The sequence below is a fragment of the Anguilla rostrata genome, chromosome 9 (assembly GCF_018555375.3).
Source record: "Anguilla rostrata isolate EN2019 chromosome 9, ASM1855537v3, whole genome shotgun sequence".
NCBI classification, from domain to species: Eukaryota; Metazoa; Chordata; class Actinopteri; order Anguilliformes; family Anguillidae; genus Anguilla; species Anguilla rostrata.
The window spans coordinates 54,247,008-54,264,021 of NC_057941.1; the positions used below are offsets into that span (position 1 = coordinate 54,247,008).

General features: G+C 47.3%; 2 protein-coding genes across 8 annotated transcripts in view; both read right to left on the reverse strand.

The window, feature by feature from the left end:
* Positions 1-367: 367 nt before the first annotated feature.
* On the reverse strand, positions 368-5,501 carry npm1a (nucleophosmin 1a). The gene is made up of 11 exons (XM_064353066.1): positions 5,346-5,501; positions 4,040-4,119; positions 3,836-3,955; positions 2,861-2,954; positions 2,484-2,596; positions 2,046-2,095; positions 1,894-1,966; positions 1,499-1,579; positions 1,230-1,349; positions 1,051-1,125; positions 368-887 (listed from the first exon to the last, which is right to left on the reverse strand). The coding sequence occupies exons 1-11, from the start codon at positions 5,392-5,394 to the stop codon at positions 837-839; spliced, it is 906 nt and encodes a 301-aa protein (XP_064209136.1). The 5' UTR covers positions 5,395-5,501; the 3' UTR covers positions 368-836.
* A 1,018-nt stretch (positions 5,502-6,519) lies between these two features.
* Positions 6,520-17,014, reverse strand: part of kcnip1b (Kv channel interacting protein 1 b) — a 47,171-nt gene continuing 36,676 nt past the window's right edge. For all 7 annotated transcript variants that reach the window (XM_064353077.1, XM_064353083.1, XM_064353078.1 and 4 more), the window contains 7 exons: positions 14,283-14,407; positions 13,515-13,584; positions 12,225-12,295; positions 11,750-11,857; positions 10,466-10,570; positions 9,254-9,316; positions 6,520-8,883 (listed from right to left, as the gene is read on the reverse strand). In XM_064353077.1, the coding sequence (XP_064209147.1) occupies positions 8,836-8,883; positions 9,254-9,316; positions 10,466-10,570; positions 11,750-11,857; positions 12,225-12,295; positions 13,515-13,584; positions 14,283-14,407 (590 nt within the window). In that variant the 3' untranslated portion in view covers positions 6,520-8,835. The remainder of the gene's footprint in view (positions 8,884-9,253; positions 9,317-10,465; positions 10,571-11,749; positions 11,858-12,224; positions 12,296-13,514; positions 13,585-14,282; positions 14,408-17,014) is intronic.

A 17,014-nucleotide genomic window follows, 5' to 3' on the forward strand; every position in this document is an offset into this window, starting at 1 on the left:
CTGCGGTACTGAACCCAGAAAGACCAGGCCTGCGGTACTGAACCCAGAAAGACCAGGCCGGCGGTACTCTACCCAGGGAGAGTCAGACAGGACTCCCGTTTTTCTGATCAGTCCTACATCACCTAAGACACTTTAATTCTGCTGTACATTCTTTCCTGAAAAAATGCATTTCAGTTAATTACAATTGGGTTAGTAACATTTCATGGAATATTGCATCATATATTATGTTCCCCTATGAAACCCAGCAGGGTAACCACAGAACCCAGCAGAGTAACTACAGAACCCAGCAGAGTACCCACAGAACCCAGCAGAGCACCCACAGAACCCAGCATGGATAGAGGACACAGAACAGAACACCCACAGCATGTTTCTCCATAAATGTCTTTTATTTCATAAACCATATTCTGAAAGTTTTTCTAACAATGAACGGAAACAGGTGCACGATGACTGTGTGTGTGTGTGTGGGGGGGGGGGTTAAAAGGGCAGGACAGGGGCAACAGCACCTCTGTCCCACAGGAACACCAATGTAAAATAATAATAAAAATAAAACAAAAAGGGGAAATAAAATAAAAACTGGTGTAACTGTGGCAGCCTAGCCCCTGCCATCTGAGCGGGCGTCCAGATTGGCCAGAACCCACCCCTGAAATGGGGACGCACCCCTGAAATCGGGGCCTCGTTACAGTATTTACCAGCAGGCTTCACTTCTGAAGGCTCAATGATTGGTGGAATGGTTGGGGGGGGAGGGGGGGCAGTGGAGTCATAAACAGGTGTGGGGGGGGGAAAATAAAAAAATAATTTTAAAAAAACATTCACAAAAAAGAAAAAAAAAAATCTAATCATTTTCTATCCTTGACAGTCTGTCTCCACTTCCACAGCTCCTGGATCATCTGGGGAGAGAGGGAAATCATATCCAATTTAATCATCATAACCACATAAATAATCATAACCATAGTCATAACTGCATGAATAATAGGCACATGAAATAAAGAGCTGAAGTTTCTCTGCGGGGGGCGGGGATCGTGCTCAGCGGTTGCCGGGGGTTACGCTCACCTTGGAATCTTTTACATGGAAACCGTTCTTTATGTAATTCTCAAACTTGGCCTCCACCTTGGGCAGCATCACACCCTGCAGGGAACACAGAGTCAGTCTCACACACACTGTATACACACACACACCACACCCAGACTCTCTCTCTCTCACTCTCACACACACACACCATACATACACACCTTCTCAATGTTGGCCTTTATTTTGTTCTGTATCTCTTCCATGGTTGGGGGGCTGCGGGGGGTCTGTGGTGTTTTGGGGGTCCCCTTTTCTGTTCTGACTTTGGCATCTGGGGTCTTTCCCTGGAAATCCCAGAAACATGTCCAGTCTCACAACACACACTGTTATACACACTACTCCATCACTGCTAAACACACACAGCTAAACACACACTGCCCTATCACTGCACAGGGAGGGTAGTAGAGCAGTGCATTGTGGGAGATGCACACACCTTGTTTTGTTTGCCTGTGGGCGTGGTCGTGTTGGGGGTTTTTCCGTTCTGGGCGGGGCTCTTGGCCGGGGTCTTCTTGGGCTGGAGCAGGAGGGTTGGGATTAGGGTAAGAGACAGGTCAACCATAAAATAACCCCAAAACAGCCCACTTCTGCCAACTGAACACCCAAAACAGCCCACTTCTGACTGAGCACCCAAAACAGCCCACTTCTGACTAAACACCCAGAACAGCCCACTTCTGACTGAGCACCCAAAACAGCCCACTTCTGACTGAGCACCCAGAACAGCCCACTTCTGACTAAACACCCAAAACAGCCCACTTCTGACTGAACACCCAGAACAGCCCACTTCTGACTGAACAGAGCCGTAACACTGAGGACCAGTCAGACATCTACCTTCACTGGAGAGTCTTCTTCCTCCTCTTCCTCATCCTCACTTCCCTCGTCATCGTCATCTTCATCTTCATCACTGCAGAGGGGACATGCATTAAGACACCAGACAGAGCATCGCAGGAATCCAAACCCCAGGAACAGACCTGCATACTTACTCTTCGTCATCATCTTCCTCATCAGCCTCTTCATCCATCTTCATCTTTTTCTGAGGGGGAAGAGGGTCAGATACAAGATCAGTTCAGTAACATCGCTGGATAAGGGATGCGAGCAGGCAATGCAGTGTGTGTGTGTGAGACAGTGCGTGTGTGTGTGTGTGTGAGAGTGTGTGTGTGTGTGTGTGTGAGTGTGTGTGTGTGTGTGTGTGTGTGTGAGAGCGTGTGAGTGTGGTGTGTGTGCATTTGATTTGTTTGTGAATGATACTGACAGGGCAGGTTTTTAAAGTCTGGTCTCCTGAAGTCCAGAAGTGCACATTCTAATTGTAGCTGAATATGAGCTGATGACACATCGAGTTGAAGGCAGCAGTTAAGCCACAGTCACTCACGTAAAGTCACCACCTAAACCCGATTCGGAAAAACTCACGCACACATGCTCACCTGGGGTTTGGCCACGGACGGCAAGGCCAGCCTCTTAGTGGATGTTTTCACCACCTCCTCTTCCTCCTCCTCATCGTCATCATCTTCATCAAAAGACTGGTCTGCATCTGCCACTGAGAGGAGAGAGGCGTGGGGTGAATCCAGGGAGGATAGCACCGCTCAGGAGCGTTAGCGCCAGGGGAATGCTTTCAGCTCCATTCTGGCTCTATGCAGTGCTGGGAGACACCTCCATTCTGGCGCTATGCAGATTGCATGGCAGACACCTCCATTCTGGCTCTATACAGATTGCATGGCAGACACCTCCATTCTGGCTCTATGCAGATTGCATGGCAGACACCTCCATTCTGGCTCTACGCACAGTGGTGGGAGACACTTACTGATGAGGTGCTGCCCGCTGATGTGGACGGGGCCAGAGCCAGACTTCAGCCTGAACACTGCAGGAGGAGAGATCTCAAACCCCCCCAGACACACCTGCAACACAAAGCACACGTGGCCCACTGTGTTCAATACAGCAACTTCCAGGACACACTACCTGAACACCTGTAACACACACAGGGGGAAGGCTGCCATCGCAGACCAGGGCTGCTGGCCAGTCATGTCACACTACAGTGAGTCTGCACACACAGGAACGCACCACACCTGTGAACACGCAATGCAACACACACAGACTATACGCGTTAGGCTGCAGGTGAGTGGAGGCAGAGTGTTAGACTGCAGGTGTGTGGAGGCAGAGTGTTAGGCTGCAGGTATGTGGAGGCAGAGTGTTAGGCTGCAGGTGTGTGGAGGCAGAGCGTTAGGCTGCAGGTGAGTGGAGGCAGAGTGTTAGACTGCAGGTGTGTGGAGGCAGAGTGTTAGACTGCAGGTGTGTGGAGGCAGAGTGTTAGGCTGCAGGTGTGTGGAGGCAGAGTGTTAGGCTGCAGGTGTGTGGAGGCAGAGTGTTAGGCTGCAGGTATGTGGAGGCAGAGTGTTAGGCTGCAGGTGTGTGGAGGCAGAGTGTTAGGCTGCAGGTATGTGGAGGCAGAGCGTTAGGCTGCAGGTGTGTGGAGGCAGAGCGTTAGGCTGCAGGTGTGTGGAGGCAGAGCGTTAGGCTGCAGGTGTGTGGAGGCAGAGTGTTAGGCTGCAGGTGTGTGGAGGCAGAGTGTTAGGCTGCAGGTGTGTGGAGGCAGAGTGTTAGGCTGCAGGTATGTGGAGGCAGAGTGTTAGGCTGCAGGTGTGTGGAGGCAGAGTGTTAGGCTGCAGGTGTGTGGAGGCAGAGTGTTAGGCTGCAGGTGTGTGGAGGCAGAGTGTTAGGCTGCAGGTGTGTGGAGGCAGAGTGTTAGGCTGCAGGTATGTGGAGGCATGGCAGGACTCACGCTAGGCAGAGACGAGGGGTTTAGCGTGGCCAGGATGGCCTTGACTTCCTGGCCCTCCGAGTTGTGACCTTCGACCTCCACCACATGCAGCTCGTCCTTGGTGCTGGAGTCCACACACACCTAGGGAGGGAAGAACAGCAGGTGAGACACACCTGCACTGATGACATCACACAGGTAGCACGGCTGGGGAGCCCGCTCACTTACCATCCGCAGAGACAGCTGGTGCTCAAAGTCATCATCCTCGGGGTTAAAGGTCACATCCTTACCAGCTTTCAGCTCACAACCTGAAAGAGGACCGAGGAGATGAGCCACGTGAGGGAAAGGGAGTAGAAGACATCGAAACAGGGAATCTTCCCAGTGCAGTCTAGTTTTGTCTTAGACAAAGACTAATTGAATAGAACTCAGCTGCCTGCAATAAAAGTCAAGATGGCAGTACAGCACCGTTTATTTGGAGGTCAGGCCACCCGGGAAAACCAAGACGTGCCACATGGTTACCTAAACCTCTCTAAATCCCGGAGTCCCAGGCACAACCACGTGCTTCCGCGGTGGTCGCGTGCCTCAGTCTACTGGGCCCTCCCCTGTCCAGATGACTAAACCCGATTCATGCGCCGCCAGTAAGAATCAGCCGCCATAAGAACCTCCACCAGTGCCGGTTAAATGCGCACTTCATAACTGGTTGCTGGACATTAGCGAAATGTCAAGCCCGATATAAACACAGCGCATTGTTTCAGTCATTTTCGCACGTGGACACAACTTCAGACACACGCACACAGAATTTATGAACGACAAACAGCTTTAGAAGTGCGCAAAGCCTGCCAGCTAACGGCAACGACTCGTTTCTATACCGGTTTGTAAACAAACGGTCAAATTAGTAAACCTTAAATCAAACTGTTAATGGACATTTACCCGTTTCAGCGACCTGTCTAAAGTATCAAACCGAGTGTGGTGTCGGGGCACAAGCTCCCGTGCGCGCCGGCTCCTGCGTGTACGCAGGCCCGCAGCCGCCATATGGCCTGCTACACACACGTGTTCAGACACGGGAGCACGGCATGCACTCACCAGAGCTTGCTGGCTAGTCAGCACCTTCCTAAAATCCTGCAAATTCGCTTTGGATACTATAATCGTGTATTTTTGCACTATGCAGACAGTGAGGTAGCATATTTATTGCGATACAGGCTAAGATTCCACACGTGGTGCTTTATGGACTGTAACGCTGGATGAACCCTTATTTAAACTGGCTTCTCCCCATTTCAGCCAACGACAGAGAGCGCTGACTGCCCACGATATTGCGTCGCTTCTGTAGTCATCACAACTGAACACAAATGTCGGCTGTGTTAACCAAAATTGGCTGAAAAGGTTGGCTTTGTTAACTAGCTAGCCATTTGAAGTTAGCAAGATACCACGCTACGTACTGACTGCGTTTAGCTAGAAAGCACACGAAGACACTCCGCTAGCAGAATACAGTATTTAAGGACAAAAGGCTATGGCGAAGCTAACACGTGGTTCTCACCATAAAGAAAGTTCTGCGGTCCCAGCTGGTCCATTTCCATCCCGTTCATACTTCGCTTCCTTCTCCACTGGACGGTGAACTGAAATGATCTCTCCCACGCTCGGAGACACACTACCCCGTTTCTGAGCAGGACACGCCCCGGCCGGTATTGTGGGACGAGCATAAGACCGGCGCACCAATGGCTGGAGCAGACAGCTGCTAGGGTCCAATTACCATCGGGCGGGCTTCCGAGCGGAGGTGGGACTACCGCGTGTGCGTCTCCGCTGAGTGGATGGAAATGTAGTTCTCTCTTCGACAGCGCTGCGTTTCTCTGGCTAGCAGCCGTTAGCAACGCTTATGATGAAGCGGGTTATGAGGGGAACGGGCGATTGTTATAGGTACTGGTCTGTATGTTATAGGAGAACGTCCTTATGGGCTATGTGACTGTGGCATCTAGTGTGCCAGAAATATAGTGCGGAGAGGGCATCATTGTTTAAAAATTTGTCAGATTCAGGGATTCTGTTTCTTCTCTTAAACCTTTCCTTGGTCCAAGTGAGAACCACCAACGCAGTGAAAGAAAAGTTATGCAGTTTTTCATTGTTCGAATTATGGGCGGAATTGGGGGGTTCTGACCCCCCTAATTAAGACTTGGACCCCCCCCAAAAAAAAGAGGTAAAAACAACAGGTCGGGGTGTCAAAATATTTATATATCCTTCTTACCTGTAATCGTAAATATTACAATTTATTTCCCAGCAGTGGCGCCAAATCTGGAGCATGGACTGAAGTAAAAAGAGCTGTCCTGGGTTTTGTTAACCCAGTAATCCCCCATACCCCCATACCCCCCACCCCCCCTGAGGTTTTGAACTGGAAACTGTGCATAACCAAACACGTTAAATAGTTTCCCTCATGAACCTGCAAACTTCCATATCATACTTTCCCCCAGAGCTGTTTCTGGGTCCTACAGGTAGGGTCCCGAGCCCAAGGTCCTTACAGCCACTTTGAGGTGTTAAAGTTTCCTAATGTGTTTTAGGATGTGTGACGCTTCCATTTTCTGTTTGGACACATGCTCTTTCCTGTGGTGTTACATTACATTGCGGTGAAGGCAAACCCAGTGAAACTCAAATAAAACACTGATTTCATTGGACTGAGTAGTGCTATGTACCAGTAGAGATTTTCACCCAGGCACATCAAAAGCTTCTTTCAAAAGTTTATTGTTAAATATCCTTTATACAGCATTGCAGCAGGAAAATAATGCACAGTCCACCTGTCTGTCTGTTTGTCTGTCTGCCTGCCTGCTCATTAAGAAGAGCTCTTGAGAGGAGCTGAATGTGCTGAACAGATCAGACGCCTTGGAGAGCTTTGCTCCCTCAGAAAGATATTGTAGAACTTTATCCTTATGATTGTGAAGCAGCATCCACTAAACAATGAACACATGACATTCCTCATTTAGAACAAACACATAATCACCATGCCTTATAATGATGTCATAAATAAAACATTTGGCAGCTTCCATGGCTAAAGATGTGTAGCCGTTTCTGAGGAGGCTTATGGGTAATATCGCATCAGTTTCACAGCTGCTGAGCAAAGGAAAGGTCTTCCTCAGCTAGCATGGGAAGCAGAATCTGCTTCAGTCTTTAAATCCAGATTTAAAACTAGCCTTTTCAGCCTCTAGCACAGCACCAGTCCCCTGTAACCCAAATCTACAGCCTGCTGCACCCAGAAGCTGCAGGACAGGCTGACTGCAAATCCTAGTATGCAGTTTTTTCATTGAAGTTCAAAATAGACTGACTAACTGATTCGCTGATCAATGAGTCAGGACACAGCTGCCCCCTGCCAAGCAGACCCCCCCCCCCACTTATTGCTGATGTGACCTCAATGATGCCTCCTATTGGCAAGAGGACTAACTACAGGAACCAGACCCTACGCCAGGAATGCTCAAATCTGATCCTAGAGGCCAGCACTACTGCTTGTTTTCATTCCCCCCCTCTAATCAGAGACTGAGTCAAATCTCTGGCCAATTAGTGGCACTAAGCAATCAATGAACTATCAGGTAAAAAAGAAAACCAGCAGTACTACTGGACTCGATGGCCACACTTGAGTATCCCTGCCCTACGACCTCCTCCCCCTCTTCCTCCTCTCTCCTCCTCCCCCTCCTCCCTACTCTCTCTGTCCATCTCTCTCTCTTTCTCCCTCCCTCTCTCTCTCCATGTCTCAGTGAAGTTCTATGTAATTTCCTCCCCTTCCTCTGTCTTGCAGTTCAGTTCCATTCATGTCACTTTAGCACAGGACACACATCACTGGCTGAGAAACTTTATACTGTAACACAAGTAGCTTTTTAAAGCTGTGCGTGTGTGTGTGGCCGTGTATGTGTGTGACCGTATGTGAGTGAGTGTGTGTGTGTATGTGTACGTGTTTGTACGTGTGTGCGTGAGACTGTGTGTGTGTGTGTGCGTGCGTGCATGTGTATGTGTACGTATTTGTACGTGTATGTGTGTGAGACTGTGTCTGTGGTACAGAGCCACATCACACAGAGAATATGTGTGAGGAATTTCGTTAAGTGTAACAGACATGGTATAAGAAGCTATAACACAAACACAGATCAGACCAGAAAGTTATGCTCCCTGCTTCCAGCAGGGGCCGACAGACAGACACAAAGACTGTATATAGGCCTTAAGAACAATTACAAGATCATTACAACACAGAGAACATTAACTGGACATTATAAAACCTGACAACATTATTCCCTTATATCTGTGGTCCACAAGGATGAACAAATAAATAAATATATAGATATTACTGTTGAAACATTATATGTATTTTAAAAAATCTCCCATTAGTTGAAAGGGCAGTCCCCTGAATGCAAAGTGTCCGGATCAAGCATTCCCTCTGGGTCAAACATGCAACAGTTTGGCAATGAGACTCAAAATTGCTTGAGTAGAGAAATACTCAAAGAATAAGTCCCAAGTATTCACAGCTAGGGGAGCCACAGAGATGCAGTTCCACGTATTCACAGCTAGGGGGAGCCACAGAGATGCAGTTCCATGTATTCACAGCTAGGGGGAGCCACATAGATGCAGTTCCATGTATTCACAGCTAGGGGGAGCCACAGAGATGCAGTTCCATGTATTCACAGCTAGGGGATCCACAGAGATGCAGTTCCATGTATTCACAGCTAGGGGATCCACAGAGATGCAGTTCCATGTATCCACATCTCTGTAAATGTCGAGTTGCCCTGTTGGTAGGTGTGACTTGAAGGGGTGATTTCCAGAAGCATCCACAAGGGAGGGCTCTCACGGATTATAACCCCAGCAGAACAGAGAGAGATACACACACACCCACACACACACAATCACTCACGCGCACACGCACACACACGGACATGCAGACATGTATGCATGTACACACACACACTCACATGCAAATATTCACATTCACACACACACAAACACACACTGCCCCTCTCCCTTATATTTCTCTCTCTCACACACTCATCCCCCTCTTCTTCCTCTCTTTACATCACGTTCTCAAAGAGTTGCAGGGACCTCATCATGGTGTCATCCTGCAGACACATGGGACAGGAATGCAGTTCACACAGACCATGCTTCACACTGTTTTTTGCCACTGTCACCACCAGAGGTCAGTGTTACCAAAATAACTCACTGTCTCAAACAAACCACAGACAACAGTGTGCATTGCGGTTCCTGCGTAATTTCTGCTTGGGGTAATATCAAGCATGTGCTGTGAGCCCATCATTGTCAGACACGGCTAGTTTAAGTGCAACCCCTGTGGTTTTCCTCTATTATTAAAAGCTTAATAGTGCTGAATATTACTTAAATATTAATGTTCCTATCCATTGCGATATTATGCTAACTTACTTAGTAGCAAATCAGAAAGAGACAGAGAGTGAGATGTGCATTTTTGAAACAAACCTCCTGGCATGCTAAAATGAATTCTTCCAGAGTGACGACTCCATCTTTGTTTTTGTCCATTTTCTGTGGGGGAGACAGAGAGGGAGATAGCGAGGGAGATAGAGAGGAGACAGAGAGGGAGACAGAGAGGGAGACAGAGAGGGAGATAGAGAGGAGACAGAGAGGGAGACAGAGAGGGAGATAGAGAGGAGACAGAGAGGTATTATTATTATTACTATTACAATCACAATTATTATTATTTTTTTATTGTTATTGTTGTTGTTGTATAGCCTACTCGTTATGGCCATTGCCACACTGTTGATTGCATTGTTGTTTGTATTCAATGTTTCCTATTCCTGTTTCTATGTGTACGCTTTGGCAATAAGTACAAGTGTATTTCATGCCAATAAAGCATTTTGAATTTGAATTTGAATTTGAGACAGAGAGGGAGACAGAGAGGGAGACAGAGAGGGATATTCTGCTGTTAATCAATGCTGCGGTACAGGTGATATATCTGCTATCTCACAGTAGGTAGGTTACAGGTGATGTACCTGTGGTGGCTATGGTAACAGTGAGGTACCTCTGGTGACTATGCTGACAGTGATGTACCTGTGGTGGCTATGGTAACAGTGAGGTACCTGTGCTGGCTATGGTAACAGTGAGGTACCTGTGCTGGCTATGGTAACAGTGAAGTACCTGTGGTGGCTATGGTAACAGTGAAGTACCTGTGGTGGCTATGGTAACAGTGAGGTACCTGTGGTGGCTATGCTAACGGTGATGTGGTGGCTATGCTAATGGTGATGTGGTGGCTATGCTAACGGTGATGTAGTGGCTATGCTAACGGTGATGTGGTGGCTATGCTAACGGTGATGTGGTGGCTATGCTAACGGTGATGTGGTGGCTATGCTAACGGTGATGTGGTGGCTATGCTAACGGTGATGTGGTGGCTATGCTAACGGTGATGTGGTGGCTATGCTAACGGTGATGTGGTGGCTATGCTAACGGTGATGTGGTGGCTATGCTAATGGTGATGTAGTGGCTATGCTAATGGTGATGTAGTGGCTATGCTAACGGTGATGTGGTGGCTATGCTAATGGTGATGTAGTGGCTATGCTAACGGTGATGTGGTGGCTATGCTAACGGTGATGTGGTGGCTATGCTAACGGTGATGTGGTGGCTATGCTAACGGTGATGTGGTGGCTATGCTAACAGTAAGATGCTCAGTGTTCTGACCTCAAAGAAGGCATCCACATGTTGCCGCGGCACGTCTCCTTTCAGGGCAGGGTAGGTGTACTTCCCCATCATGTCATAGATAGCAGAAACAATCTGAGTCATCTCCTGTCAAAGAGAACACACACACACACACAGACCCATACACACACACACACACACACACAAATCCACACACACACACACACACACACACAAACCCACACACACACACACACACAGACCCACACACACACACACACACAGACCCACACACACACACATACATAGACCCACACACACACACACACACACACAGACCCACCCACACACACACACACACACACACACAGACCCACACACACACACACACACACACACACACACACACACACACACACACACACACACACAGACACACACACACAGACACACAGACCCACACACACACCATTGTGAGAATGAGTGATGCATAAATATGAATCCGCGCCTGGACCCTGCTGACGGGTACAGTTTGTACAGAGCACCAAGAACGGCTGTTTCACCCCACAGTTATCACATCCAGGAAAGAGTATGTCCGCAAGCAGGCAAAACATCACAGCAAACATGCATCCACCCGTTATATATACACATAAAACAGCTGTTTCTCTAAAATGGTAAAACATACACACATATAAATGCCTCATCTCAAATCTCAATGCCCTAAATATGTATCAAAACGAACAAATTTAACCATACTGTTTCTGTAGCTTTGGAGAGCACTGTATATCGCCCCCCCGTCTTTCACACACGCGTTGGAGAACATGGGAGCCACAGTCCACCCCCCTGAGGTGCCTCTGCTTGTAGTGGATTGATTGCAGATTACCTTGCTTGTCTACCACCTAATCCAGTAAAATTCACTTTTTAATCAGAACCTCTGTGTTACATCCTCTACCCCCTGATCCCGTCAAATTCTTTCCCCTTGATATGCAGTACCTTTGTGTGATATCCTCAGCCCCCCTACTTCAGTCCAATTCCCTCACACCTTGTCTCCCCCCCCCCCCCACCCCACCCATTTCCTGTGATGTGTATTCATTTAAGGCAGTAAGCATTTAGCCCTGTTTTCCTTTGAGGGACAGGGTATAAGTATTGAATTCTCCGTCATTTGTTGGTTTTTCTTTATCTTTACTTGGGTAACAGACCCACTAGTTCCTTTACTATGTTAAACAACCTATTTTAAAACAAAGACATGCCTGCATTTATTTTTCTACTTACAAAAGTGCGGCGGTATAAATTCCACCACACGCACACACACACACACACACACACCTCCTTGCTGATGTATCCATCTTTGTTGATGTCGTACAGGTTGAAGGTCCACTGCAGTTTCTCTGTTACTGAACCTCTGAGCAGTGTGGAGAGGCCCAACACAAAGTCCTGAGGGAGTGAGAGAGAGAGGGAAAGAGAGTGAGAGAGAGTGAGTGGGTGAGAGAAGGGGAAAGAGAGAGAGAAGGAGAGAGGGGGAGGGAGAGAGAGAGAGAGAGGGGGGGAGGGAGAGGGAGAGAGAGAGGAAGAGAGAGAGAGAGGGAGAGAGAGGAGAGGAGGGAGGGAGAGCGAGGTGGGAGAGAGAGAGAGGGAGAGGGAGAGCGAGAGGGAGGGAGAGAGAGAGTGAGAGAGGGAGAGGGAGAGCTAGAAGGAGGAAGAGAGAGAGGGAGAGGGAGAGCGAGAGGGATCCAGAGAGAGAGGGAGAGAGAGAGCGGATTCATTGGTCGATTGGTGGAGAGAGGATGAAAAAAGGGGTTACCTCAAACTTGATGGAGCCATTGCTGGAGGTGTCAAATGCGTTGAATAGATAATGAGCATATGTGCTGGCATCTGTGATGAAAAAACAAAATAAGGCTCATATTATACATGACATATTAATAATGTCAGCAGGTGTTATAAAAATCATATTAATCATGACATATTAATAATGTCAGCAGGTGTTATAAGGATCATATTAACAGGTAATATATAATGTCTGTCATTAGGTTACAGTAATACTGTTTTATAACTTGTCAGGTGTTAATGATATACGTGTCAGCCTAATATCTACAATGTAATCTTTACAGGCTGAATGTGATCTTTTAATGTCAGTTGCAAAAAAAATACAATGTAATTACAAAGTCAAGTTCTAATACAGGTGTAAGATAGAAGTGGTTAAGGATACACATGTGGACCCATTTTAAACATGCTGTGTAGTCTATGAAAGTACATTGGAGCGTGTCTGTGTCTGTGATCTACATGCACACACAGAAACTGTACTTAATGCACAGGGTTAGTACTGAACACACAGGATGAGTACTGAACACACAGAGACTGGACTGAACACACAGGGACTGGACTGAACACACAGGATGAGTACTGAACACACAGAGACTGGACTGAGCACACAGTGACTGTACTGAACACACAGGGTTAGTACTGAACACACAGGGACTGGACTGAACACAAAGAGACTGGACTGAGCACACAGGGTTAGTACTGAACACACAGGGACTGGACTGAGCACACAGTGACTGTACTGAACACACAGGGTTAGTACTGAACACAAAGAGACTGGACTGAACACACAGGATTAGTGCTGAACACACCGTGCCTGCACTATGGATGTAAATATTTAATAATTTTATTCCAATTCTTGCATTTCGACTCTAATAGGGTTTGAATATTATTGTGTGTCCTGTGATAACTTTAGCTTGCAGATGATCTAACATACAGTGTAAGCACTATAGGCAGTAGTTCAGCCACAGTTTTAATACGGACTAACAAATCCCCTGGGAAAAGGAACATTCTGGAAATTAATTGAATAATAAGGAGTCAGTACACTGTCTGTACTGCACAAAGTGTCTGCACTGCACAAAGTGTCAGTACTGCGCATAGTGTCAGTACTGCGGACACTGTAAGCACTGTGCATAGTGACTGTACTGCACATAGTGTCAGTACTGCGTACAGTGTCAGTACTGTGCATAGTGTCTGTACTGCGCACAGGGTCAGTACTGCATAGAGGCACAGACAAGCACACAGGGGCCCGATGTGCTGAGAGCAGACTCACCTCCATGTGGGAAGAACTGGGCGTAGATCTGTTTGAACGTCTCCTCATTAACTACACCACTCGGGCACTCCTAAGAGGCACACACAGGCACAAACACTGATTTCAGATCAGCCACAGTCTGACCTGCTCTCATAACACACGCACACACACAAACACACACACACTGATTTCAGATCAGCCACAGTCTGCCCTGCTCTCATAACACATACACACACACACACACACACACACACACTGATTTCAGATCAGCCACAGTCTGCCCTGCTCTCATAACGCACACACACACACACACACTGATTTCAGATCAGCCACAGTCCGCCCTGCTCTCATAATGCATACACATACAATGCATACATAGGACGGAGTGTAGCACAGTGGGTAAGGAACTAGACTTGTAACCGAAAGGTCGCAGGTTCGATTCCCGGGTAGGACACTGCCATTGTACCCTTGAGCAAGGTACTTAACCGAAATTGCTTCAGTATATATATCCAGCTGTATAAATGGATACAATGTAAAATGCTATGTAAAAAAGTTGTGTAAGTCGCTCTGGATAAGAGCGTCTGCTAAATGCCTGTAATGTAATGTACACACACACACACACACACACACACACACTGATTTCAGATCAGCCACAGTCTGCCCTGCTCTCATACTGGCTGCTCTCATTCTGGCCTCTGTCAGACTGATCTCAGAACAGTTAATGTGAAGTCAGACAGAGATTATTACGGTAGTTATGGGAACATTATGGGGAAGGACAGGCACACTTACATTCTTGAAGCCGCGATAGAGAACCTGCAGCTCTCTCTTACTGAAGTTCGTCTGAGCTTCCAGCTGCTCCAGACCTTCTGGTCTGTGACAGACCATAGTAATCTCCAAATCATCATCTATCTTATCTACAGAGAGAGAGAGAGAAAGATAGAGTGAGAGAGAGAGAGAGAGAGAGAGGGGTCATCTCCAACTCACCAAGCAAAAAAGTGGCATCATCATTCACCGCACACAGAGCGCCCCCTACAGGCCATGTGTGGACCAAGATCTCCATGGTCTCCGCCAGCCCATAATATATTTGGGTAGCACAGCTGGGGTAGCAAACATTTCCATTTAAACAGCCCGGCACGCACACCCTCTCCATTACACACAGGCTTCTGGGAGGAGGGCCCACAGCCCAGTGTGTCCCAGCCTGTCACAACACAGGGAGGCACAGGGAGTAACCACCCACAGCACAGTGTGTCCCAGCCTGTCACAACACAGGGAGGCACAGGGAGTAACCACCCGCAGCACAGTGTGTCCCAGCCTGTCACAACACAGGGAGGCACAGGGAGTAATCAGCCACAGCACAGTGTGTCCCAGCCTGTCACAACACAGGGAGGCACAGGGAGTAACCACCCGCAGCACAGTGTGTCCCAGCCTGTCACAACACAGGGAGGCACAGGGAGTAACCACCCACAGCACAGTGTGTCCCAGCCTGTCACAACACAGGGAGGCACAGGGAGTAACCACCTGCAGCACAGTGTGTCCCAGCCTGTCACAACACAGGGAGGCACAGGGAGTAATCAGCCAGGAGTACAGCAAGAGTACAACCACTCACAACCTGAGGCACAGGGAGTAACAGGTACACCGCACAAGTAAACAGCACACTGTGTTACCTGTTCAACTTGGAAATGCTACAATTACATAATTACAGTTAACTAAATTACTTCAACAGCTTATACATTATTTTCTCTTCCTTCCATTTAAAATAACTTCTTTTGTTAAACATAGAAAATACTTTGGCAATTTTCGTTGTATGTATTTCATGCCAATAAAGCATATTGAATTGAAAAGAGAGAGAAAGAGAGGAGGAGAGTGAGAGAGTGAGTGTGAGAGAGAGAGCCCCTGTGTGTGTTTTCATTCCAGACTTTTATTACAGTTGGTGAAGCATTGAAAGGGTTGTAACTCGTTTTTAATGAGACGCTCTAATGTCTAATAAGGGACATCAAAACAGATACTCATGTTACAAAGAATGAATGTTCCGTTTTTATTTAAAGACTTTTAATGAGTCTGAAGCTCTTCCTGGACAGCAGATGCTTTATTTTCAGTAATGTGCCGTGGGAAGCAGATCCTGAGGTTACACACACGGCGTATCGATTATTAACTGATGGACCTGTAGCTCAAATCAGGCAAGTCGTAAACGAACGTGTGACGCCTTGCAAAAGAAACGAAGCCATTAAAGGAAAACAAAGAGTTTCAAGCAAAGCGAGCTGCAATGAGCCCAACCCACATCCTGCTAAATCCAGCACTCACTTCATTACTGAACCCACATCCTGCTAAATCCAGCACTCACTTCATTACTGAACCCACATCCTGCTAAAACCAGCACTCACTTCATTACTGAACCCACATCCTGCTAAATCCAGCACTCACTTCATTACTGAACCCACATCCTGCTAAAACCAGCACTCACTTCATTACTGAACCCACATCCTGCTAAAACCAGCACTCACTTCATTACTGAACCCACATCCTGCTAAATCCAGCACTCACTTCATTACTGAACCCACATCCTGCTAAATCCAGCACTCACTTCATTACTGAACCCACATTCTGCTAAAATCAGCACTCACTTCATTACTGAACCCACATCCTGCTAAATCCAGCACTCACTTCATTACTGAACCCACATCCTGCTAAATCCAGCACTCACTTCATTACTGAACCCACATCCTGCTAAATCCAGCACTCACTTCATTACTGAACCCACATTCTGCTAAAACCAGCACTCACTTCATTACTGAACCCACATTCTGCTAAAACCAGCACTCACTTCATTACTGAACCCATATCCTGCTAAATCCAGCACTCACTTCATTACTGAACCCACATCCTGCTAAATCCAGCACTCACTTCATTACTGAACCCACATCCTGCTAAATCCAGCACTCACTTCATTACTGAACCCACATCCTGCTAAATCCAGCACTCACTTCATTACTGAACCCACATTCTGCTAAAACCAGCACTCACTTCATTACTGAACCCACATCCTGCTAAATCCAGCACTCACTTCATTACTGAACCCACATCCTGCTAAATCCAGCACTCACTTCATTACTGAACCCACATTCTGCTAAAACCAGCACTCACTTCATTACTGAACCCACATCCTGCTAAATCCAGCACTCACTTCATTACTGAACCCACATCCTGCTAAATCCAGCACTCACTTCATTACTGAACCCACATTCTGCTAAAACCAGCACTCACTTCATTACTGAACCCACATTCTGCTAAAACCAGCACTCACTTCATTACTGAACCCACATTCTGCTAAAACCAGCACTCACTTCATTACTGAACCCACATTCTGCTAAAACCAGCACTCACTTCATTACTGAACCCACATCCTGCTAAAACCGCACTCACTTCATTACTGAACCCACATCCTGCTAAATCCAGCACTCACTTCATTACTGAACCCACATCCTGCTAAATCCAGCACTCACTTCATTACTGAACCCACATCC

Coding starts and splice junctions, on each gene's coding strand:
- npm1a (XM_064353066.1), bottom strand. CDS start 5,394: ATGAACGGGATGGAAATGGACCAGCTGGGACCGCAGAACTTTCTTTAT. Junction 2,955..3,835: donor ACCCCTCGTCTCTGCCTAGC/GTGAGTCCTGCC, acceptor TTTGTGTTGCAG/GTGTGTCTGGGGGGGTTTGA. Junction 888..1,050: donor TCCATGTAAAAGATTCCAAG/GTGAGCGTAACC, acceptor CTCTCTCCCCAG/ATGATCCAGGAGCTGTGGAA.